We start from the raw sequence: 26,985 nt of genomic DNA, 5'->3' as shown, positions 1-26,985 counted from the left end.
TGGCATGGCATGTGCCCTTTCTCTGGGGAAATTGAGTAATATAAAGCTTTCAGTGGCACTGGCCTCTGTGTGTCATCACTCAGCTACCCCCATAAATTAAAATCTCAACAGGTTATCATGAGGCGGAAGTGCCTTCCTACTCTCAGCGGGATCCCAGGACCAGCAGCATCAGCATCCCCTGAGCCTCATCCCAGACCGACAGAATCTGCATCTGCATGTAAAAATGATTCCTGGGTTATTTGCAAGGATATTGAAGTTTGAGATGCTGTGGTGGTGTGGTTTAAAGCTTGGGGTCTGGAATTAGAAGGCCCATTTCAAGTATTTGTGCCTCTCATTAGCTATATGGCCTTGTACAAGTTATTATTTCCACCCCTAATAAGTAGAGATGAATCTATGCTAAACACTTAGAAAATGCCTGGCAAATAATACTATCATTCTTTTTTAAAAAATAAATGCCCATGCACAAACTGTTAAGGCAACTTCCTCAGATACATTCTTAGCCAGTCTCTTGAACTGATCCACTGTGATTATAGCTCATGCCCGCCCCCAACAATTCCACCCATAAAAGAAAAGAAAGACACCACAACTCCTGGCCGCAGAGTGTAAAATATATTGATGGCTGTAAAGGGACAACTTGGGGATATTTTAGGTCTGCTGGGATGATGCACAGCATACATACATGCTCTAGTTTTTGGAACCATGTCATTAAGTTTTCAAATACATCTGTTTTGAACATGGTATTTTGTTTTTTTCATTAGCACGAATTACTACTCTACAGTTTCTTCTAGAGTAAATAAATATAATGGCTGTTTGCAGAGCGACTACAGACTTACTTAGATGTTTAACAAGGTGAAGGATTTCACAATTAGATCAACCATTGAGTTAACAGCAAGGTGTTTTTCATCTGTTTTGTTTACTGCTATAGTGGGGGGGGTGGTAACTTTTCCAATTTATTCTTTGTTGACATCTTTAGTTACCAACAGACTCCCAAAAGTAATGAAAAGTAGGTTAAAAAAAATAAATTGTAATTATGCCATGGGTTTTCCTAAGATCCTTAAAGTCAGCTCATTTAAATTTACAAGAGAAAAATAACAGGCATCACGGAAAACTAAGTAACAAAAAGCTACTGAAAAATACATCTGTAGAACACAGTGGTCAGTTGTAAACAGCTCAGAAGAGCAAAAAAAAAAAAAAAGTCCTTCTAGCATGTTAAGCAGTCCAATGACAAACTCTGCTTTTTTTTTCTTTCTAGTGGCTATTTTCCTACCACAGTGTTGAGCTTCAGTATTATATTAAATAACTTATATGGGTAAAAAGGAGTTTGCTAACCAGCAGCCAACTCAAAGCCTTGTAGGAAGAGGGAGGAGAAAAATTTACAACACAGCACACACTAAGGGGAAACAAAGTCCACAGTCAGCTTCCAACCAGTCTTACCCCTCTCTGGCAATACTGATTGAGCTGAGGTCTGGGATCTAAACGGGGGTTTTAGATCCCCTCCCTCCACTCCTTTCTTCATTTAAGTTAACAAAAGAAACATGGGCTTCCTCAGAGCCAGCACTCAGCTGGGCAAGTCCCATTAGCAGCAAATGTTCAACCAAATAAAAAAAAACACACACACACAAAAGAAAACTCCATCCAGGTGCAGAGCTGTGATTCACATGGAAATTCCAGGAGATGAATCATGTGCAGAGCCGGGATTTTTAGAGGATTCTTTCTCAAGTGTCTTCAGTGAACATTTCAGTCTCACAAAATCTGAGTCTATCTGTCAGCTGCAGGAAATAAGTTCTCCATCTGGTCTTGAGTGAGCTTGCGTGCTTTGCTGACCCTGGCGCTCCAATGACTGCAGGGTCTTCATGAGTGTTCGTGGTGCGAGATGCCAGAAAACAAAGGCCAGCCCCTCCATGATCTGCAGGAAGCAGCAGCAGTAGCAGCAGCAGGCAGGCAGCTCCCGTGTGTTAAACTCTGCCTAAGAGGCTCGACCTGAGTAATAAAAACAACACAACCTAAGACAGAATGTAACAGACTACTTGAACTAGGATGAAAATGCCTTGTGTAATACTAATTTTATCTTTCCTGTGTTTTAAGTTTGATTTTACAAAGTTAAACCAGGAAAAATAAATTCAAGCTTTTAAGTCCTATTGGCTCTCTGGGAAAACTGCTAGTCACTTAAAAAAAACCAAACATTTATTAATGGAGATGGCAAAAGCTTAAACAGATAAATCTATATCTTGGGTAGGTTCATATTATAACAAAAACAAAAAAGCAAAGATCATTAATGATAAAGAGCTTTTAGGTATAGGTTATCACAGATGGGTTTACTTGGTAGATATAAGCATCTTCACAACACATTCCATGAACATTGGGAGAGTTTAAACAATAGTTGACAATAAGGGTGTCTGCCGTCAGAGGTGTATCTGTCATTGTCACTGATGAATCTACATGTCTGCAATGAATGGCTCTAGGGCCACCAAGAAAAGCATCTATGTAAAAATATCTTTCAGCCTTCAAAGCTAATGTATAAAAGTTTTCAGGCAGGTACAATGATTCCAGAATATAGTCAGCCCTCTCTATCTGTGGGTTTTGCACCTGTGGATTCAATCAACTGCAGATCAAAAATATTTGAAACAAAAAATATGTGTCTGTGCTGAATATGTACAGACTCTTTTGTCTTGCCATCATTCCCTAAGTAATATGGTATAACAACTATGTATATAGCATTTACATTATAACAGATATTGAAATTAATCTAGAGATGATTTATGGTACAACAACTATTTACATAGTATTTACATTATATTAGGTATTATAAGTAATCTAGAGATGACTTAAAGTATAAGAAAGGATGTATATGGTTATATTCAAGTATTATCTATTTATTATTTTGAGTTTACCCTAACAGGTTATGTTTTATTGAATCAGTAAGACTGATGGCCACAAGAAAATAGTATTTCTTAAAACAACAGCAACAGAAAGTTCCATTTTATTATACCAGGGACTGGAACATCCTCAGATTTTGGTATCTGCAGGAGGTCCTGGAACCAATCCCCCATAAATACCAAGGGATGATTATGCTTAATCTTAGTATCCACTTAACGTATGTATTTTGTAAATTATAATAGCTTGTTTTGTTTTAACTTCTCCGTGGTTGCTATGCCTTGGCCAACACCTGTGATAACCCAGTACCACTCAATGACACTACAGGAGCATGGGCTGATGAGTAATAGAGAGCAAGACACTGTGTCCAGAGCTGGGGCAGACATTAGGGGAAGACCCTGTGCTTGCCCTCAAGGGGCTTACATAGCAATAGGGAAAAGAACCACAAACACTACAGAAAACCACACGGCTGGTAACTAGAGAGGAAGACTGCCTCCTGAGTGTATGAGTTCTGGAGACATTCTTTCTAGGGAAAAACGGGCCAGGGACGGGGGAGGCACTGGAGCTGGGCCATAACAGACAGGATATGGAAAAGGCAGAGTGCGTGGCTTGAACACCAACACAGATGAGAGCTGTTCTTCAAAGCTCCTTAAAAAACAATTTCAACGTGGAAACTATCTTTTATACCAAAGAATATAACTTTCATTTCAACCAATTGATATGGGAGTGCTGGGAGGGGAAGAGCACGGTCCCTTTAAATGATACCGAATGGGCGAAGAGAAGTGCTGCGTAGAGAAAGGCGGGTCCCTGGCTAGGGCTCAACCCCCACGGACCTAGGTGAGGACAGACATTTCCTGCCCAAATGTTGCATTTCCCAAGACCATCCTGTCCCACCACGCCCCCATCCTGGGCCTATAAAAATCCGAGACCCCCAGGCAGACAGACACACAAGTAGCTGGACGTAGTGAGGAACACATCTGCTGAAGAAGACGCAAGTGGCTGGTCGTCGAGAGGACATTGAGGGGAGCACACTGGTAGAACGGCATGCTGGCAGGGCACACCGAAAGACGCCAGCACACGGGACAGACTGGCGGGATGAGGCGGAGTTTGGCAGGGGCAGTCTGAGGAGCAGTTGGTCGTCGAGAGGACACTGAGGGGGGCACGCTGGCAGATGGGCACACCGACAGACGCCAGCACACCGGCAGGCCACTGACTGGCGGGATGAGGCGGAGTTTGGCAGAGGCAGCCGGAGGAGAGCCTGGGCCACTAAGTGGCCCCGCTCCAAAGTAAAAACATCTCCCTTTGGGCTCCGCCATAAGCGGAGAGCTACTTCCACTCAATAAAACTTTGCACTCACTCCTGTAATCCCAGTACTTTGAGAGGACGAGGCAGGCGGATCATGAGGTCAGGAGATCGAGACTAACCTGGCTAACATGGTGAAACCCCGTCTCTACTAAAAATTCAAAAAATTAGCAGGGCGTGGTGGTGGGCGCCTGTAGTTCCAGCTACTCGGGAGGCTGAGGCAGGAGAATGGCATGAACCCGGGAGGCGGAGCCTGCAGTGAGCCGAGATCGTCCCACTGCACTCCAGCCTGGGCGACAGAGAGACTTCATCTCAAAAAAACAAACAAACAACAAAAAACTTTGCATTCATTTTCCAAGCCTATGTGCGTCCCGATTCTTCCAGTACACCGAGGCAAGAACGCTGGGATACAGAAAGCCCTCTGTCCTTGCCACAAGGTAGAGGGTCTAACTGAGCTGGTTAATGCAAGCCACCTATAGATGGCAAAATAAGGGAGCACCCTGTAATACAGGCCCACTGGGGCTTCAAGAGCTGTAAACATTCACCCCTAGACGCTGCCGTGGGGTCGGAGCCCCACAGCCTGCCCATCCGTATGCTCCTCTAGAAGCGAGCCACACCACACCCCCATCGCATGCCTTGGGAGGGGCACAAGGGAACCTTTCCCATTTCACAATCAAATGTTAGATGTCATATATTACGTGAACAGTACAGACGTGGGAAGACATTATACAATTCAATCTTTAGCTTTTAATATCAAACCTTTGACTTATGAACCTTTCCAATCTAACCACTAGTTAATAGGAATATGTCATAAAATAATATGAACTAGAAAATAATTTCGTAGGTAGGTCTGGATTAATTTAAAATGTCTGGAGACCACAGGTAATGCAGATACCAGATATCATTTATGTGTAGCCAATCTGCTTACCAATTTTTTAAAAAATCTACAAGAAAAGTAACAAAAGCTAAGCTATACCCAGGGACCCCAACAAACTTACTGTTTTTAAAAACACAGAAAGGAGGGATTAAAAAGGAGACATATGGAAGGCAAAATGTATCAAAAAAGGACAACTAAAAGGAGTAATTCTTAAATCTTTTATCCAGCAAGATATGCACTCTGAGGCTCATGTTTTGCACATGAATATTATTAAATAGCACAGTTAAGAATTTTAATACAAACACAGAGTAATACAAAACTTTAATTGAAATGTGCCACTGCCAGGCACAAAATTATATATTTTATTTTTTTATATATATATATATATAATTAGTCAATGCATTTTAGTCCTGTACATATATATATAGGCATCAGCCCAACAAGCCTGTTATATCCCATGGCTTTAGGCATCGGCCAAACCTTCTTTCTGTTTGTGTCTGGGGATACAAGAAACATCTCCAATCCTTCACCAATTACTATGATATCCTAAGGATAAGAATTCCAACGCCTTCATACCTTATCCCTCATCATTGGGAGGTACAAAGAAGGCTTAAGCTTTCCTTTGAAGCAAACACAACCACACAAAACCAAGTATATCTTAGATATCCTAGTTCATGAAATCTATCCTAATATCAAGTATAATGAAGGCTCTCAAATGATTCTGGGACCACAAAAATAAGAGAAAATGTGCTTGTAAACCCTAGTACAAAAAGGTATACATTCCAAGTTTCTCAGTAGGACTATAGCGATAACAATTTTGATTATATTATACCCTGGGCTGCTTTTGCCTATTAAAGTCAAATGCTTAAAATACAAATTTAACCCTATTCTAGTTTTGTTCAAAAATACTCATAGAATAGCAAAAGTTGTAAATCTGAAAAATCTCCAGATTATGTTTGAAGTCCCAACTCTCTCAAAGAGGGGACTGAGATCCACTTGGAAAGTGGCAAACCCAACTTTATGAAGCCTACTGGTACTTCTTTTTTTTTCTCTCAGGTTAAATAAAATTTTAGTGTTAGAAGAACTCTTCAGAAATAAAGTCTGAACTTCTGATATTTTAGACAAAGTCAATGCATTTTTTTTTTTTTTTACCATACTATGGTTCAGTTCCTCATTCTATTAAATAATGGGAGAGAAAAAGAACAGTCACTGTATATCTGACAGTATAAAAAAATGAAAGGCAATAAAGCAGAATGATGGTAGTGAGAATTCTGAGCCACAAAGATTTGGTGTACAAGAGATAAAGTGCAGAGGACTTGGAACAGATAGACAGCAGCTTCCTATAGAACGCATGTGGCTTTCTTCAAGTAAAGCCAATTTCCTTCAGACTTGCGCAGCAATGAGAAGAATGAGACCCACCTTAAAGACTTCCATCTGTCTTTCTCTACATGATTTTCAGGTCCTTCACTCTCATAAGAAGCCAAGTAGAGAGCTACAATCAAACAAAAGAAAGTACGTTAACATTAAAGCCTTCTCCTGATATATTATCTACCACCATCCATCCCTTGTTCAACTTGAGCCAAACTCCATAGCAAAATACTCTTCAAAATATCAAGTCATGACCAAGAAGCTTCACTGTTTCATGAAGAACACAGAATATCACTTTGCCTCTGACTGACCATCTCAATGAAAACCCAAGGGCTTCTAAGCCAAAAATGCACTTAATTACCTAAGAATGTATAAGGCAAAAAAAAGCTTATAAAATGTAAGCCATATGATGCTGTCGTACACGCAGACTTAAACAAAGGGGTGGGAGTTCTTTCTTGGTAGCCTGAGTTGTTTTTTCCTTTTTTCTTTTTTTTTAAAAACTCTTTACTAGGTAAAAAGCCAGTTTTCTAGGCCAATTTTCCATTCTACTAATGCTTTTCTTCCTTTTAAATCAGAAAGACTCTTCATTTAAAAATTCAAAAGTTTGTTATTAATCCTCTTTATAGAGATTAAAAACAATCAAATCCCCTCTGGCATAGGTGATGTTAATTCAAAACGTTCTCCTGGCTGGGCGTGGTGGCATAATCTCAGCAGTTTGAGAGGCTGTGGGCAGATAATGTGAGCCCAATAGTTGGAGACCAGCCTGGGCAACACAGCGAAACCCTGTCTCTACAAGAAAAAAAAAAAAGAAAGAAAAAAATTAATCAGGCATGGTGGTGCACGCCTGTACTCCCAGCTATCCGGAAGGCTAAGGTGGGAGGATTGCTTAAGCCCAGGAGGTTGAGGCTGCAGTGAGCTGTGATCGTGCCACTGTGCTCCAGCCTGGGTGACAGAGTGAGTTGCTATCTTTAAAAAAAAAAAAAAAGTCATTATTGTAAATACTATCAATCTACTATGAGAAACTGTTAATAGGTGCTATTAATTCCTGTAATATTAGGATATAACAAATCAATAAAATAAATCTCTAAGTATTTTATGAGCTCACTTCTCTTCTGATGATTTTTTTCTATATCTAATCACTTTTTCTGCTCCAAATTCCCTAATGTTTTAACAGGTCAAAATGTTGCAGTACTTTTTTAAACAGCAGGGGGTAGCAATTTACTGTTTTTGTTTTTTTTTTCTCCAAATTACATTGACTATCAACATACCACAAAACACCTTTTGTCTATTCAAGTAAGCTCAAACAAGAAAAAAAAAATTTCTTCAATAACCCCATTTGTGCCCACAGCTTTGCAAATCTGGTATTATAAAGAATACTTAAACACAGAAACATACTGTTTATAGGTGAACATTAAGTGCAAATATTTTAGGGACAAATCATTCATTTTCTGTGAAACAGAAAGCTCTTAACATGGAACAGATCAGAGGACAGGCCTCATTACTATATGAGTAACCAAGCATTTCTATACTAATTTCCTAAATAAAGGATTTGGGGATGCTAGTGGTAGCTCCTATTGAATGGCCTTACCATCTTCACTGAAGACTGGTACTGTGAGCAGATACTGCAAGATCTTCCGGTCCCTCTCAAATGGACACTCCACTTGTTTCCATGTCATAAATTCACTCACTTGTTTGGCCAGTTCCCAAAATTTCTGGAAGATAAGTAAAAAAAGAATATAAAGGTGATCATAAAAAAATATGAGCTTGGGAGAGGCAATTCCATTTGAAATGATTCCTTCTTATTTTATTAAGGCGACAGGGTTTCACTCTGTCACCAAAGCTAGAGCGCAGTGGTGCAATCATAGCTCACTGCAACCTCAAACTCCTGGGCTCGAGCAATCCTTCAGCCTCAGCCTCCCTGCTACTAGCAGGGACTACAGGTGCGAACCACTGCGACTAGCTAATATTTCAATTTTTTGTAGAGACAAGGTCTCACTGTTGCCCAGGCTGGTTTCAAACTCCTAACCTCAAGCAGTCCTCCCATCTTGGCCTCCTAATGGACTGGTATTACAGGCGTGAGCTACTGCAGCTACTTTCTGGTATTTAATCTTCTGAATTAAATAGTTTTCTTCATTTAATAAAACTCTATTTATGAGGTATAAAAATTTTCTCAAGTTCCCTCAAATAGTAATAATCATCATCATAATGGCTCAGCTATTCTCTTCTACTTGGTATTGTTAATTTCTTACAAAATAATATGGAAAGAGATAATTTGTTCTGAAACTGCAGAATTGGCTTTGACTGCCTGGCCAGGAATGCGGTGCTGGAGAAGCTGCCCCTTTCCTTGTGCTCGGATTTTTGTATCCTACTTTATCACACTCACCTCAAAATTGACATGGCCATTGGGAAGGCGGTTGGCACAACCCTCATTGAGGAAATAAATATCTTTGATTAAGAGACTGAAGAATGGTATCACAATCTAGAGGAAACAAAAGATTCTGGTTTGTCTGGGCAAACAAATATTTAGCCTCATAAAAATACCCAAGATTAATGAACAACATTAACTTTTGATTATATGAAAGGCCACAAAGAATTAAGGTACAGTGTTTTGTTTCTTACACAACAGCAATTTCTTCCCTTACATAATTTTGCTTATACTACAACTACTATTTATAACCAAAGCACAGCAAGGACAAGTAGCATTGGGAAGTGAATAGGTTAGTACTTTTATTACAATTTTTCCTATTTTTCTCATTGCAGCAGTATGCAATAAAATCTGAAAACTCTAGCTATTATGAAAGAAAAAATACCTAAAAGAACTCTTGCCTTTCATTTAGCAACCCCTTAGCAAAATGTTAATAGAATACCTATCACTGCAGGAACCAATTTTTTTTTTTTTTTTTTTTTTTTGAGACAGAGTCTCGCTCCGTCACCCAGGCTGGAGTGCAGCAGTGCGATCTTGGCTCACTGCAAGCTCCGCCTCCCCAGTTCATGCCATTCTCCTGCCTCAGCCTCCCGGGTAGCTGGGACTACAGGCACCCACCACCACGCCCGACTAATTTTTTTTTTTTTTTGTATTTTTTAGTAGAGATGGGGTTTCACCGTGTTAGCCAGGATGGTCTCGATCTCCTGACCTTGTGATCCGCCCGCCTCAGCCTCCCAAAGTGCTGGGATTACAGGCGTGAGCCACCGCACCCGGCCTTTTTTTTTTTTTTTTAAGAGACAGGTCTTGCTCTGTCACCCTGGCTGGAGTACGGTGGTGCAATCATGGCTTACTGCAGCCTTGAACTCCTAGGCTCAAGCAATCCTCTAGCCTCAGCCTCCTATACCTGGGACTACAGGCACGTGCCACCACACCCAGTTAATTTTTAAAAATTTTGTGTAGAGATGGAGTCTCACTATGTTGCCCAGGCTAGTCTCGAACTCATGGGGGTCAAGCAATCCTCTTATCTCAGCCTCCCAAAGTGCCCAGATTACAGGCACGGGCCACCAAGCCCAGGCATGTACCAAGATTTTATGATGCACGACCCATCTCCCTGCTAGAAGCTGTACTGCTTATTATTTAGACGTCTACATTTAAGATAAACTTTTTTTTTAGATAAACATTTTATTTCTTCTTGAAGACATTCCTCAAGATAATGTGAGAGTTCAAGGTTTTAGAATAGTTGCTACAAACTTTCTATTGTAAACCTGGCCTGTGTATGACGAACAAGTTAGCACCTGCTCTCATAGGAAATCACCTAAGTACCTTGCATAATATGTTTTGAGACAAATATGCCCCAGGTGAAGGAGGAAATATGAATGTATAAATTAAAATTAATAGTTGTTTAAAAACAATAAACCTTTAAAAATATTTTCCCATCTGAATTCTTTGGCTTGATGAGGTGGTATTTAATTAATTAACCTAAAGCAATAATCTCTCAGTAAGTACCCCAAATCATACTAAACCTACAAGAAACAGAGAAAAAGGCTCACATACAGTAATTTCCATTTTCTCTCAAATGTCAACATATTTTTAAAGATCCTAAATTTCCTGCAATGTAAAAAATCCACTAAACACCGATCGTGGGCCTATCTTGTTTCCCCAAGGTCAGATCTTTGAAGTTTCCTAAGCTATGACTCAGGTGGTACTTCTATACTGAGTGAACAGGAAAACATACTTTTGGGCTCACACACAAAAATATTAAGTATCAACTCCCTTCTAAGGAAAAATTCAGATTTTCACCAAAGTCATTTACAAAACAAGTTTTGATTATTTTTGTTTCATTGATTTCTGAAAATAACCAAAATGAATCTTCCGTTTTGACATCTTTTGACACCTCACCTAAATAGACTTTTAATCATTTGTTATTATCTCTGACAGTCTCTAAAGCCAGCCTTTCCTTCTAATATGATTAGCTATTTTCCATTATGTTAGAACTAAACAGCGTAGTAACAATAGTAAAAGTACAGCTGAACCTTGCTTCTTTGAAAGACTATTTGTGAATGGGAATGCTGAACTTTGGATGCTGCCAGACAACAGCAAAAAATTTCGCTTCAGAATTTACTGGTGGTATAAGCTAGGAGTTGGCAAACTGTGGCCCTCAGGCCTCTTTTTTTGGCCTAGGAGTCACACATTTTACATTTGTTAAGTAGCTAAAAAAATCAAAATAATAATATTTCAAGATGCATGAAAATTATATGAAATTCAAATGACAGTGGCCACAGAGCTTTACTGGAAGACAGCCATATTCATTCATCTTCATACTGTCTACGTCTGCCTCTGTGCTACTGTGTCCAAGGTGAATATGCACTTAGAGGATAGTAAGGATACATCATCATAAGACAGCCCCAGGGAAATAAGAACAAAATTATAATCAAGATGTAATATTTGTATATTGTAGCAGCTTTTAAACAAGAACTTTATTTTTGTGCTCTATTCTTTGGGCTGAGCTGTGAGATTCATGCGGTGCTGATCATTTACTGTTTCTTATTGATATTTAAACTTCTCATAAATTCACGCCAGGTGCCTATAGCTGGATTATAAATTCTAGGTGGCAGAGGCTATTACCTTACATGATTTTTGCATTCAGGGGTGCCTGCAAGACTCTCCACTACTGACTATCTCAATCACTCTTGAATAGAAATAGAAATAGAAATAATCTTACTTAGGATATTTTACTGCTCTGTTCCTTATGCCTGTATGTAAGAAAGGCTTCAACTTCTCATTTATTCATAGATAATTCCCTTCAGATCTGTAGCCCCTCCCTATACAAATCTAATATAGTGAAAATCAGATTATAAGGACTTCAGATTTCCATGAGCTAAGTGAATGTACACATTATTAGTAGGAGAAAGCAAAAGTTCATTTTCCTGAAGGTCTTGTCAATGATGTTTTTAGCAGGAGAACTTCTCAGGTAATAATATTTTCGAATTTCCTTTCAAAATATTCTTAATTCAGAGACCCAGCAACTACACCATAAGGGTTTTGCCAGTTCCATACCTAGAAATGAATGCTGATAAATAGGACCAAATAAGTTCACAGGAGCAGAATTGGAATGGCAAGAGGATTTAAAGCCATGTAATCGTATGAAAAATGGTTAAAAACCTGGAGACACGGGTACCTATGGAAAAAAAAAAAAAACCAGCTATTTAAAGAATATTTAAGGGCTGCTGTGTGGAAGACACATTTGGTTTGTTCTCTGTTAGGTACCTAGAGATGTGCCACTCTGACCACACAAACTTGAGATTTAAAAGGATACAAAAGATTCACCATATTGGTCAGGCTGGTCTCGAACTCCTGACCTCAGGTGATCCACCCGCCTCAGCCTCCCAAAGTGCTGGGATTACAGGCATGGGCTACCATGCCCGGCCAAGAATCCCAATTTTCTTGAATAAAAGGTGGATTTAACTAGAAATGCTTTCACTCTTAGCCTTTGAGCCCACCTGTAAAAAGAGATGGCATTTTTTTAAATGGCTGTGATTTTTTTGTTTAAATTTTAAGTTCTGGGATACGTGTGCACAACGTGCAGGTTTGTTACATAGGTAAACATGTGTCATGGTGGTTTGCTGCACCTATCAACCCGTCATCTAGGTTTTAAGCCCCACGTGCATTAGGTATCCTAGGTGTCCTAATGCTCTCCCTCCCTTTGCCCCCCTAGCCCCAGTTATGTATTGTCCCCTCCCTGTGTCCATGTGTTCTCACTGTTCAACTCCCACTTATGAGTGAGAACATGCAGTGTTTGGTTTTCTGTTCCTGTGTTAGTTTGCTGAAGATGATGGCTTCTAGCTTCATCTATGTCCCCACAAGGACATGATCTCATTCCTTTTTATGGCTGCATAGTATTCCATGGTATATATGTACCACATTTTCTTTATCTAGTCTATCATTGATGGGCATTTGGGTTGGTTCCATGTCTTTGCTATTGTAAATACTGCTGCAATAAACATATGTGTGCATGTGTCTTTATAGCAGAATGATTTATATTCCTTTGGGTATATACCCAGTAATGGGATTGCTGGGTCAAATGGTATTTCTGGTTCTAGATCCTTGAGGAATCACCACACTGTCTTCCATAATTATGTGAATTACGTTGAACTAAAATTTACATTCCCAACAACAGTGTAAAAGTGTTCCTATTTCTCCACAGCCTTGCCAGCACCTATTGTTTCTTGACTTTTTAATAATTGAATGGCTGTGATTTCATTTGTTTTACGAACTACAGAGTACAATTTATATGTTCACATAGAACCTGCTTAAAGCAAAACAAAACTAAAGCAGACACAATTTGTTAAATGATGTAAAGGGTAAACACTTGGGACTTTTTGTAGAAAAAAACTTAGAATTCCACAACTGAGATATTTTGGAGGGATTGCACTTCAGAATTTCTTTGGCCAACAATGCAGCTGCCTACTCACAGATATGACTCCACAGCCTCCTCCCTGGGGCAGAGCCCACCAAGCCCTCACTGCAGCCCATGCAGAGAGAACCTTGCCTGCCCTGCAACACAGAGAAGGTGAATGAGGCCACGTACAGCCCCTTCAGTGGGCTTACTCTTCAGTGTACTGCAGTCCTCCCACATGTGCTCATTGTTTGAAGCTTAAAAGACCTCATATTAGATTTTTTTCTCAATCTAATCACAAGAGTACTGGGATTGAGCAAGTAGAACTTAAAAGCTGGCAAACTCTGTCAGGCTACAGTAAGACTGTCATCTCTGCTTCATACCCCCTCTGATCTTATAAGTTTATTTAAATAAAAAATTTGAAGTATTTACAATATCCATCAAACATTGTTAGAACTGATACTTCAGATCTGATTGAGAACCAAGTTAGCATTTATTAAAGGTGGGGTTTTGTGTTTATTTTTATTTCAGATCATTGAGGCTGAAGCTTTTTCAGGAGATGTGATTGGGAAGCCGTGAAATGTTTTTTACCTCATTTTCTTTTATTTGTGGAAGATATAGTTTAAGTTAAAAGATGGATGGAATCTAAACCGAAATAACCTCCATCAAGCAACCTTCATTAACCCAGTTACCATAACTAAGTATTCACTTCTCAAATAACATGACTGCCAAATGTTGAAATAGCTTATCCTTCCTCTGTAAAGAAATATGACACCAAAATGTGCCAAGAAAGGACCCTCAGAATCAAGAATATGGTAGATGCAGGATGGTACTAACTTGTTTTAAGAGTAGGGTAGAGTGAGAAAGGACCATTAATTTCTCAGACATTACCCCTGTACTTTTTCTGCTACTCCCATAATCCAATTAGTAACAGCACGCCTAATGCTACAGCAACTAACCCACTTTCTGAAAATAAATGACTTAACCATGGGAGGTAAGCTAATTCTTTTAAGAGAAAAGGTTATATTAAGTCAGCTACCTTGTGCACAACTTAAATGTCTATTTTCCATTAAACTAAATTACTCTCTAATGCTATTAGTCATCTTAACATATGACTTAATGTATTGCTTGAAACACAATTAAGAGGCACTACAGAGTAATTATTTAAGTAATGTAATAATAACACAGCAATATCCAGTCTAACAAACTTTCTGGTAGCATTCTCCTTCTCTGTGTGGCAAGTGGTATCATTTCTAGAGTACACATGTCTCTCTCTTAAATCTCAACAAGTAAAAAACTTCAGTGTAGTAGTTCACATAGCATTTCAGCATAAAACACAGCAACTCTACCACAAGAAAGACACTACTTAAAGTGCATACCTTTTCTCTGCTACTATGAGCAGTTAAAGACCTTTGTGCTGCCCCACGAAGAGCTGTTCGATAATTATAGAAATTGCTTGAAGGGTCCATCTGATGCTATAGATAAAAGAGAGAAGAATATTAATCATTTATTTATTGTAAACTTCTGTAGGAAGTTTACAAGATCACACATTTAGCTATATATAAAATTCAAAATAAGTTAGGAAACTCAGTAGGAATATGATTTATCCTTCTCATACACACAAATGGACATGACACAAGTGTTTTCTTTCCTGAGGTTTGGTGTAATTATGCGAGCTAATGTCAGCTTCAATAATGTTAAACCTAAACCACATTCTTTCTAGGCTAATTGTTGAGCTTAGATGTAAAACTAATAAGAGTCAAACACCAGCATCAGAAAAATTTCCTGTTTGCATCTGAAGGTCAATGGGCCCGTTGATGGTTAGCCATGTATAGTGATCCAACGCTTTGTAGTGACAAATCATGCACAAATAAGTGAAGCATATCATTTTGCAAGAAGAAAAATAAATGTATTAGGTTGTGAATAGGTCATAACATTATATATAATGGTAATTTCCAATTTGGGAGAAAACTTGGGAAAGAACACTTTCTTATTATCTCCAGAGATAGTAATTGAAAGCACTGACACACCAAGGTAGTGCTGAGTATGATTCAAATACACACACTCTTGCACACGATTTTTTTTTTTTTTTTGAGACAGGGTCTCACTTTGCCACCCAGGCTGTAGTGCAGTGGTGTGATCTTGGCTCACTACAGCTCCCACCTTCCAGACTCAATCAATCCTCCTGCCTCAGCCCTACAAGTAGCTGGGACTACAGGCACGTGCTACCACACCTGGCTAATTTTTTGTATTTTTCATAGAGGTGGGGTTTCGCCATGTTGCCCAGGCTGGTCTTGAACTCCTGGGCTCAGGTGATCCTCCTGCCTCAGCCTCCCAAATTGCTAGGATTACAGGCATGAGCCACTGCGCCTGGCCCACAATTCTTACTATCCTCAGAATTGTATGGGAAGGGCTTTTTCATAGGTCAGCTAAATTTGTTGAAAGGATGATGAATAAATGTTACCGTAGGGATGGGGAACCCTCCCCCTGAGACACTGAAGATAAATGAAGCTAATAGGCTCACAGTGAAGTAAAACTCTCAACTGCTCAGGACCAAAATTCCATTCTGGCATATAAGTGACTGACAGGTCACTATTTCCCCAGTCAATTAACCCCAGAATGGACATCTCTACCTACAAAACAACCAGTACATAACCTGATTTATTTTCCCCACCAATTCTACCCACTTTCCTTTCCCTGGGTCTGTAAAGATAGATGGGCTTTTTCCTCTGTCGTAGTCTGATGGAGAGGCAAGACCACATAAAGGAATTCCACTTTCCAGGTGTAAAGTGTTACTTAACAGCAAAACATCAGCTTCACATACCTCAAGAATGTCAAATTTTGCAGTCTTCACTTTGGCCCAAGTTTTTTTGAGTCGAGAGACTGGGCTCATATTCATACCAGCTTCGCATTTGAAACGGAGGGGGAGAAAAAAGGAAAATTGAAAGAGAGAAATAAGAAAAACAATAAACACATACATCTAAAATACGTTCATTACTAAGTGAGAATTCTAAAATTAGTAAGTAACAAACCCCAATTTTATAACTTTTTCTTTTTTTTTTGCAAATTCTGAGTCGAGAAACAGCATAAATGCTACCACTGACTCTGTGCAGAGGTGAACACATTTTCTCTATAAAGGGAAAGAGAGTAAGCATTTTAGGCTTTCAGTCCATATGGTCTGTGTCATCACTACAGGACACTATCACTGCCGTGCAGAAACAGCCACCATCCAGTTATGTAGATAACTACATAAACAAATGGTTATGGGTGTGTTCCAGTAAAACTTTGTTTATGTGCACTGAAATCTGAATGTATATTACAGTCACACGTTAGAAATGCTAATATTATTATTTTCACTTTTTTTCAATCATTTAAAAAGATAAAAACCATTCTTAGCTCACTGGTCATAAAGAAACCAGTGGTGGGCCATATTTGACCCACAGGTCATAGTTTGCTGACCTTTGACCTAGAAACTAATGTGTCAACCATGTTTTGCATGTATTATCTCATACATCCCCTCAACATTCTTAAAAGAATATGCTGAAGTTCCAGAGAGAAAGAAATTTTCCCAAGGATATCCAGTTAACAAGTAACAGAGATGGAAGCTCACACGGAGCTAACACCATAACCCACGCTCATTCCAACAAGCCATGCTGCCTCTCCTGAATGATACTTTATGTACTATAACTATTCAGAAAAATATTACAGTGGCTGTTGTACAGAAAAGGAACCCACGCTAGCCTAAATGAGTACATATATTAATTCCATGCCACCAACATTCATATTTTAAGGACCAGAAGTGGGAGATTGTTTCCTAACTGAGGTACAATTTACATACAAAAAATACACAGATCTTAAACACATAATTAGATGAATTTTGACTAATGTATAAGTCCATGTATTACCACTCCAATCAAGATATAGTAGCACATTTCATGATCCCAGAAAGCTCCTTTGGACCCTCTTTGGTCACCTCCCCACCACCACAGAAATCAGAACACTGGCTGCCTAAAACCAGAGATTCGTTTTGTCTGTCCTAGAACTTCATATCAATGAAATCATACTGTATCTACTCTTGTGTCTGTCTTATTTTGCACAACATAATGATTCTAAAATTAATCCATGTTACTTATATGTATCAATTGTTCATTTTTATTGCCAAACAGTATTTCATTGTATTAATATGCCACAATTTATTTAGCCATTCATTTGTAAATGGGCATTTGGATTGTTTCCAGTCTTGGGCAATTATGAATAAAGCTGCATTCTTTTACAAATCTTTCTGTGGACATGTGTTTGCATTTTCATGGAGTAAATATGTAGGTGTGTGCAATCTCTGCATTGCAGGCTAGAAATACGTTTAACCTTATAAGAAATTGCTGAACAGTTTTCCAAAGTAGTAGTACCATTTTATACTTCTGCCAAATATGTATAATAAGAGCCCCACTTGTTCCACATCTTCAACACTATTTGGTGTAACCAGTTTTTAAAATTCCAGTCATTCTAGTGTATGCAATGGTATTAATATTTTGCTGCAATTTAATTTGTATTTCTCTGATGACTAATGATGTGGAACACCATTTCAGATACTCGTTAGCCATTAATATACAGTATCTTCTTGCACGACATATCTGTTTCAGTCTTTCGGCCTTTTTTTTCCACTGGGTTATTTGCCTTTTTATTGATTTGCAGGGTTTTTTTATAGATTCTGGATACAAGTTATTTGTCAGCTCTATGTATTACATTTTCTCCAATGCTATGGCTTGCCTTGATATTTTCTTACTAGTAGAGGGAAATTAAGTAATCTATTATCTAGACTGTGGGCCTTTCAGTCCCTGATTCAGATAATCTTTCTGTTTGCTATTTTCATGGAGTTAGTCAGATAAATAATAAGCTGAGACTTGGCCAGTATTTTTATGGGGGGAGAGAAAGAGGAAATGATACGTAAACAAAATGGAAAAATAAATTGGTGGAAGGGAGAATTTATTAGATTAAGATTCTTGAATTAAATTTGGTAGACTCTCTAGCTTCAAACTGATCCTTCAAAAAGACCTCAACTCTCTTCTTCTTCTTCTTTTTTTTTTTTTTTTAGACGGAGTCTTGCTCTGTCACCAGGCTAGAATGCAGTGGCATGATTTCAGCTCACTGCAACCTCCGACTCCCTGGTTCAAGTGATTCTCTTGCCTCAGCCTCCTGAGTGGCTGGGATTATAGGCATGAGCCACCATGCCCAGCTAATTTTTGTATTTTTAGTAGATACAGGGTTTCACCATGTTGGCCAGGGTGGTCTCGATCTCCTGACTTCGTGATCCACCCACCTTGGCCTCCCAACGTGCTGGGATTACAGGCGTGAGCCACTGTGCCCAGCCTATTCTTTTATTCAAATGTTTATTGAGCACCTACAATTTGTAAGATGGCCATATAATTGATCATACAAACTAGGACACTTTTTAATGAAAGAGCTACTATCAAAAGCTATTATCAATAATTAAGGCAAGACAACAAGTATAAATTGGAACCAAGACATATTGTTACCATACATATTTATAGAATGAAAGGAAAGAAACATGGTCTCTGATGTTAAAACCTCCATGATATAGAGTGAGTTTGTATACTAGAGTAATAAGGTCTGTGGGTGATAAGTACTAGAAGCCTGAACAGTTACAAAATGTGCCAGTTTCTTAGGCCACTGTCTTGTCCAAGGAATCAGATAATTTAGTCTTGGATCATTATTTCTATAATACTTGATATGCAAGCTGCCAAAATACTTTTTAAAACTCTTTATGTAGACAAATATCTTACCTATAAGCCTTTGTAGATGCATATTTAGCTAAGGTTAACTTAAAACATTCCAACAATTCTTGCATACTTAAGAAAGATTACACACATACTTGCACTCATTTGGCTATTTAAAGCATTTTGGACATTCTCAAATAACTCTGGACAGTCTGGGCCGGGCGCGGTGGCTCACGCTTGTAATCCCAGCACTTTGGGAGGCCGAGGCGGGCGGATCACGAGGTCAGGAGATCGAGACCATGGTGAAACCCCGTCTCTACTAAAAACACAAAAAATTAGCCGGGCGTGGTGGCGGGCGCCTGTAGTCCCAGCTACTCGGAGAGGCTGAGGCAGGAGAATGGCGTGAACCCGGGAGGCGGAGCTTGCAGTGAGCCGAGATCGCGCCACTGCACTCCAGCCTGGGTGACAGAGCGAGACTCTGTCTCAAAAAAAAAAAAAAAAAAAAAAATACAGTCTGTACTAACAAAACCATACTATCTGCAAATTTTCTGTGGGTCATTTTACAGGATTCGTAAAGATAAACGACATGTCTCTTCCACAAAATACTCACAGATTATCGCCATCAAGGAGTTGAAGTTGCCAATGTTAAAACACTCCCGAGCTACATCAATGAAATACTCAATCATTCTTGCTCGGTGTTTTTTCTTAACGGGCTACACAGTAAAAGACAATAGAGGGCAGTTATCCAGTATGAAGGCCCAACAGTTCTAAAATAAGTATGAAAAAATAATGTTGAGAACTAGGAGACAGAAAATTCATTTCCTCACCATACAGATTTCTGTAGCAACCAAGTAGCTGAGGCGATTAAACCATTCCACGTAAGCTTCTAAGTTTCGTGTTTTCTTCCGTTCACTGTAGCAACTCTTTAGAGAAAACAAAGTAAACAGATGAGTTAGAGGAAAAAAACGAATGTATTGGACTCTCACTTTGTGAAATATGAGCCTTTATTCTCAGTTTATGGATTAGGAAAGCTTTTTAGAACAACAGAAAGAGAGAGAGAAAGACAACCACGGGCATTCTTGATTATCCTTACAGAAATACCAAAGTCCTTTAGGATAGTCCAGTGAAACACTTGAGGTCTAGAAATGTACTCTGATGCATTTATAAAAGTGTCCTTAGGCCGGGTGTGGTGGCTCACGCCTGTAATCCCAACACTTTGGGAGGCTGAGGCGGGTGGATCACCAGAGGTCAGGAGTTCGAGATCAGCCTGGCTAATATGATGAAACCCCGTCTCTACTAAACATACAAAAAATTAGCTGGGCATGGTGGCACGTGCCTGTAATCCCAGCTACGCGGGAGGCTGAAGCAGGAGAATCAAATCGCTTGAACCCGGGAGGAGGTTGGAGTGAACCGGGATCGTGCCACTGCACTCTAGCATGGGTGGCAGAGTGAGATTCGGCCTCCGAAAACAAAGTGTGCCTACCCCTCTTCCCAAGAAACTAAGTTAGTCTGGATTGTATCTTCAGAAACACAATTCAGAGGAAGAATTCTGGCTGCATTCCAAAACAATCCCAACTCAGATGGAGTGCAAATACCAACTGCTATAATCGATACAGCAAAAAGTGGCTAAGAGTACAGAGGAGTAGAACATTTTCTCTTAAAATTAAGCATAGGACAAAATTTTAGAACATAATGTTGCAACAAACTAAGTATCTTCCAAGTAGATAAACAGAAGTCTACACCATCACGCTCTTTCGTAGGGTGAGTAACACATTGTTCAAAGGCAAAAAAGTTAATCTCATCTTGAAGTTCAAGGCCAGCTTGAAGAGGCTAATTACACCCCTCTTTCCTTCCTTCCAAAAAAAAGAAACAAACAAAGAGTCCACTAGCCTTCTACTGCAAAACAAATTCTTCACTTCCTATATTAGGAGACACTATTCTAAAGCCGGAAAACAGCTGTTGCCCCTACTCTCAGAAGGGGGCTTTCAGCAGCGGGTGTTGTAGTCTTTGCCTAACAATTCAAAATGCTTCCAGGTCACTGGGAGATAAAAAATTTTCTTATATGTGTACACCGATTTGACAGTCCATGCCCAGCATTATTTTCTTTAATAGTGGGCTGCACCTAGGCAATAGACCTCTCATGAGAGATTCACCTTAAAACAAGAGGCAAAGCAGTCAAGCCCCTTGCTCAGCAAGCTGGATGTGCATCCTGTCTTTCCTGCCCCTGCTATTGTTGAATTATGGGCAGAACCTTCTCTCTTAGCAGATTCTTAATCTGCTAAAACCATTATGCTTTCATCTTCTATTTTCATCACCACAAATGCCTGCATCTACTTGCTGTAAAGGTCTTACTAAATTTCCCAATAAGGAGGAAGAAAAGGCTACAAGTTAGTGATGGGGCAATGTTGTAAAGGAGCTTGCAGACCTTGCTCAAGAAAACTGCCATGAATCAGACGTGGCTGATGGAAAAAAAAATTCTGATTTTAAAATCTACAACAGAATATAGTTCTAACTTCTGTCCTTTATACCCACTATCACAGACTGATAAATTCCATTTTTGGTTTCAGTGCTGACCTTTGGGTAGACTGATTACCTTGTCATTATCCAAAGGGTCCTTCTGCACGAACGCCTGAACAAATTCTTCTGGCCCAATATAATTGAGCCTCTCCTGAAACACAAACCCAGAAGGTCAACAGTATTAAAGAAAATGAAAAGAAATGGACTGTCAACTCCCTCTATGACTATTGGCACCACCCCCCCATTTTTTAATGAAGATTATAAAATAAGCCTTTAACCCTAAATACTTTCATCATCTTCAAGGTCTGTGCAGAGGCAATTTTCTGCTTGGGTCAATGTTCCACAAGATAGTGAAAGGCTGAGCAGGTTTTGGAAAAACTGATTAGAGGCGGAAGGTGAGGAAGGTCAATAAACTCTTTGCTCGTCAACCTTGTTTAGTATTTATTTACAAGTGAATCCCCAGAATATCAGAAGCATTCATATTCAAATCCATAAACAAAGTATGTTTCACAGCTATCTCAGATGATTTCCCACTTGGATTATTCTGACCTCTCCTGTGACATTACTGCTGACAAATATATTGTCTGGTTGCCAAAGCAAAGCAAATCTGTGGTTGTAAAGGGCAAAGATGATAACGGCCTTACCAGCTCTATATGAGTCAGCTGCTGGGCCAACGTGTAAGGGTCGTTGCAGACAGTAATGATATCCCTTTGTATAGACTGTGGCTTGGTCTTGAGAACTGTGAGCCGATCTGTGGATGTGGAGCTGATTTTTGCCAGGACTTCTTCGTACTGGCTGAGCGCAGCAAGCTTGCGGATCAGACACTGCATCATTTGCTGGACATTCTTTCTGTATGTCTGCTAGGGAATAAGCGAAGAAGAATTACATCTGTGCTCTGCATGTCTGGTTTTGCCACTGTGCAAACTCAGAGACTATGTCCTCAAATGATTTTACCTGGACATTGGAGAATAAACTTGGTTAAGGGCAGCTACGGGAAGATTCAGCTACCTCTAACAGTTTGAGACACATGCATAAGGCATTTTCAAACCTGTAAGGTTTAGTTCTTCTTTGGGGTTGCGACTGAGAGTACAGTTCAGGTTGGGCCATGAAAACACTCCAGTGACAATTTAGATTACCTCTTGAGGGAATCCAGTATAATGAGTAGTAAGTATAACTGAATGTCCTCTGTTCCAGCAAAGAAATGTACCTACTAGTTTACTTCTGGTGGGTTGAAATACATTGATCGCAAGTCAATGCATCCTTTTCCTAATGCTTTTTCTTTAGGGCCACCCTCTTGATTTCTCTAGTTCTATCAATCTCATCAGTCTGGCTACCTAACAGGAATATACCATTACTTCCCACTCACCCCCTCGAACCACCTTCTTTTTGTTTTTTTTTTTTTTTGTTTTGCTTTGTTTTCTTTGAGACGGAGTCTCGTTCTGTTGCCTAGGCTGGAGTGCAGTGACGTGATCTTGGCTCACTACAACCTCTGCCTCGTGGGTTCAAGTGATTCACCTGCCTCAGCCTCCCAAGTAGCTGGAATTACAGGCATGTGCCACCATGCCTGGCTAATTTTTGTATTTTTGTAGAGATGGGGTTTCACTATGTTGGCCAGGCTGGTCTCGAACTCCTGACCTTGTGATCCACCTGCCTCAGCCTCTCAAAGTGCAGGGATTACAGGCGTAAGCCACCGCGTCCGGCCTACCACCTTCTTGACTTACACATAAAATGTGGATTAGCATGAGGAAGCAGTGGATATTCATTTCTGGCATCTGACCTCCACTGGGCTCATAATCATTTCTTTTTTTTTTTTGAAATGGAGTCTCGCTCTGTCGCCCAGACCAGAGTGCAGTGTTGCAAATCTCGGCTCACTGCAAGCTCCGCCTCCCGGGTTCACGCCATTCTCCTGCCTCAGCCTCTCCGAGTAGCTGGGACTACAGGCGCCCGCCACCACGCCCGGCTAATTTTTTTGTATTTTTAGTAGAGACGGGGTTTCACCGTGGTCTCGATCTCCTGACCTCGTGATCCGCCCGCCTCAGCCTCCCAAAGTGCTGGGATTACAAGCGTGAGCCACCGCGCCCGGCCTCATAATCATTTCTTTTGCATTCATGACTCACTATTAATGTTCACAACCAAACTCTTCCACATGGCAATTCTCCCCGCAACACTACTCCCAGGTGCCACTTTGTTTGCTACTTCATTATGCTACAGCCTCATGCTTAAGAGAAACTGGTTTAAAAAAGCACTGCATGTAGTTTAGATAACTGTCAACCTCCTGACTTTTAAAACATTTGTTAAATCAAGAAATGACTTCACAATCCATCAATCCCAGGGCACAGCTATGATATAAGTTGCAGAGCCCATTTAGTCTTCCTTTTCTAGCCCAAAATTTCCAAAACAATATTCTTCTAGGTAAATTATGATGCCTGTATCAGAGAAAGGCACACAGGCTGATTCAATGCTAACACAGTCCTTAGGTTAAATCTCCAAAGGAGGATGGCCCCAGTAAACCTACAGATGTAGAAAGGCCTATGTTTATGGCTCCATTGGCTTTTAAAAAAATACCACAATATCATTTGCTGAGATTAATTATCTGAAAATTAAATGGCATTTACCTACAAGTGTAAGACCCATAGTTTTTTTACAGAGGCAATTTCGTTTATTAGAGTATATTACAAAAACCCAAATGAAGAGATATTTGCTTATGAGGAGAATGACAACATATCTAGAAATGGTTAATTCTCGCATACTCGAGACGTAAAAAGCAGACAAAGCTTTCTTTTCCTTTTCTTTTCTATTTGTTAGTGTATATTCTGCTGAGTTCTTTAAATTGGTCCATTAGATGACCCCTATTTTTCTCTATAGTCATGGATCACCCTAAAATCACTAATGAAACATCTATGTATTTAAAAATTGAACAGACAAAAATCCCACCTTCCATACAGCATTAAGGTTATCAGTTTAGAAAATGCTATTTGGTAATATGTTTTCACTCAAGGGAAATGTCTCTTTTTTGGAATTCAAAGCTGTTCAAGGATGAGTTGAGGGTTATTTTAAATCTCTCATTCCTATTTCCCCCTCCTCTTTTAATTTTATAAACTTGAGTTACAGTAAAAATCTATGGCCAGGCATGGTGGCTCACATCTGTAATCCCAGCACTTTGGGTGGATGAGGCAAGAGGATCCCTTGAGCCCAGGAGATCGAGACAACATAGTGAGACCCTGTCTCTACAAAAACTTATTTATATATTGATTGACTGATTGACTGAGACAGAGTCTCGCTCTGTTGCCCAGGCTGGAGTGTAGTGGTGCAATCTCAGCTCAGTGCCACCTCCACCTCCCAGGTTCAAGCGATTCTCGTGCCTCAGCCTCCTGAATAGCTGGGATTACAAGTGTGTATCACCACACCCAGCTAATTTGTTGTTGTTGTTGTTGATGTTGTTTTGTTTGTTTTTGTTTTTGTTTTAGTAGAGATGGGGTTTTGCCATGTTAGCAAGGATGGTCTCAAACTCCTGACTTCAAGTAATCTGCCCACCTCAGCCTCTTAAGATGCTGGGATTATTAAGCATGAGCCACCGTGCCTGGCCTCTACAAAAATTTAAAAATTAGCCGGACACCTGCAGTCCCAGTTACTTGGGGGAAACAGAGGTGGGAGGATTGCTTGAGCCAGAGAGGTTGATGCTATGGTAAGCCCTGATCATGCCACAGCACTCTAGCCTGGGTAACAAAGAATCTGTCTCAAAAAACAAAGCAAACAAACAAAATCTACCAACTTAAAATGTTTTATTCAGTCCTTTGTCCCAAATGTCATAACAAATGACTACATGAGAGTTAGATACTACTTCTAATAATTATGCAAATATTTTAAAATATTCATTATTCTATGCCTCAGCTGCTATTCCATGCATGTTATCATTCCTACATCATGCACCTTCTCCTCACCCCTTCCCGGGATCCCTGCAGAAAATACTTTAGTAAGAAATTACCACTTCTATTCAGGGTACCACACAAGGGTACCTGCTGGGAAGCAATGAGCAGAACCGCTGAATGGGGGCAGCCTGGGTTCCACCCCAGACATTCTGTTTGACTTGGTCTGCAGTGCACTTGGGTCACATGATCTAGATGCTCCTCAGCTGATCCTTGCATAAGCCAAGTGTGAGAAGCAATGCTTTACCAGCATATCTGCTGAAAGATTTTTATTCTGCAATTTTTTTTTTCTTGAGGCAGAGTTTCGCTCTTGTTGCCCAGGCTGGAGTGCAATGGCACGATCTTGGCTCACCACAATTTCTGCCTCCCGGGTTCAAACGATTCTCCTGCCTCAGCCTCCCAAGTAGCTGGGAATATAGGCATGCACCACCACACCTGGCTAATTGTGTATCTTTAGTAGAAATGGGGTTTCTCCATGGTGGTCAGGCTGGTCTTGAACTCCCGACCTCAGGTGATCTGCCTGCTTCAGCCTCCCAAAGTGCTGGGATTACAGGCATGAGCCACCGCACCCAGCCTATTCCGCAATTTTAAAAAAATTTACTGCAGGAAGAGGCAGAGGAATGTACAGTCAGGTTGTTAGCAAAAAACTGCATCAAAATATAAGGGAAAAATGTATGCAATAGAGTATGGGGGAAAGCTATTCAACAACAACTAGTGTGTGAGCATGTGAGAGAGCGTATGTATATGACCTCTTTTAAAAGTTTCCTGCTGCCATTTGATTCCATTTGAGAAATCAAGCTTTGTGCTGTTAAGCATGGTTCCTCACTGAGTCATGACTTACTAAATATGTACTTATTCTTTTTTATAACTTCAAATGCCAGTGACAGTAATTACCTGGCAAATAAAGATAGAAGCTCTTATTATAAAGACCAGCCCCTTAAGGAAGAGAAAATTGCACTCTACCCACTACAGTCATTTGTCATGTAATTCAATGATTAGTTTCATTTCATGTTTCTTGCAGGCAAGTCCTAATAAACCACCTCATTTTGGGCAAATCCCCAGGGGAGAAACATATTAAGCCAAATTATGTAGAACTGTCCTGGCAGATTCAGAAGAACCTGACTAAATTATATACAGGGCACACCTGGATTCACTGACTGCCAAAAGGAAAAAAAAAAAAAAGTCCCAGGCAAGAAGCAACAAATCCCAACCCAGACCCATCTTCCTTCCAATAGAAGGAAATAATTTTTCCCTATTCCAGTAATTCATTTGATCATTCATTCATTGATTGACTCATTCATTCAAACACTACTGAGAGAATACTAGGTGCCAGGTACTGAGCTAGGAGTTAAGGATGCCTGGTGAACAAAGAGGGCACAGCATGGGGTCTAGAGGGGAAAACAAGCAATAAAAATGCAAGTACAGTCATCCCTCAGTATCCTCGGGAGATTAGTTCCAGGACTTCCCTCGGATTCCAAAATCTGCAGATGCTCAAGTCTCTGCTATAAGATGGTACATTATTTTCATACAACATCCGCACATCCTCCTGTATACTTTAAATCATC

At 39.9% G+C, this 26,985-nt stretch overlaps 1 protein-coding gene across 7 annotated transcripts in view; it reads right to left on the bottom strand.

Annotated features, from left to right (window-relative positions):
- Window positions 1–587: 587 nt before the first annotated feature.
- RASGEF1B (RasGEF domain family member 1B) overlaps window positions 588–26,985 on the bottom strand; it is a 633,330-nt gene continuing 606,932 nt past the window's right edge. For 4 of the 7 annotated variants that reach the window (XM_055297173.2, XM_055297176.2, XM_055297178.2 and 1 more), the window contains 10 exons: window positions 22,139–22,351; window positions 21,571–21,645; window positions 19,805–19,900; window positions 19,588–19,690; window positions 16,067–16,146; window positions 14,622–14,717; window positions 8,805–8,900; window positions 8,010–8,133; window positions 6,473–6,545; window positions 588–1,980 (listed from right to left, as the gene is read on the bottom strand). In XM_055297173.2, coding sequence (XP_055153148.1) covers window positions 1,956–1,980; window positions 6,473–6,545; window positions 8,010–8,133; window positions 8,805–8,900; window positions 14,622–14,717; window positions 16,067–16,146; window positions 19,588–19,690; window positions 19,805–19,900; window positions 21,571–21,645; window positions 22,139–22,351 — 981 coding nt within the window. In that variant the 3' untranslated portion in view covers window positions 588–1,955. Of the gene's footprint in view, window positions 1,981–6,472; window positions 6,546–8,009; window positions 8,134–8,804; window positions 8,901–14,621; window positions 14,718–16,066; window positions 16,147–19,587; window positions 19,691–19,804; window positions 19,901–21,570; window positions 21,646–22,138; window positions 22,355–26,985 lie in introns of all 7 variants that reach the window. The other 3 variants (XM_055297172.2, XM_055297175.2, XM_055297174.2) reach the window with 1 other exon arrangement.

This window comes from Symphalangus syndactylus, chromosome 10, assembly GCF_028878055.3.
Source record: "Symphalangus syndactylus isolate Jambi chromosome 10, NHGRI_mSymSyn1-v2.1_pri, whole genome shotgun sequence".
NCBI classification, from domain to species: Eukaryota; Metazoa; Chordata; class Mammalia; order Primates; family Hylobatidae; genus Symphalangus; species Symphalangus syndactylus.
The sequence above is the reverse complement of the archived record's forward strand: the minus strand, read 5'-3'. Positions and strand labels throughout refer to the sequence as shown.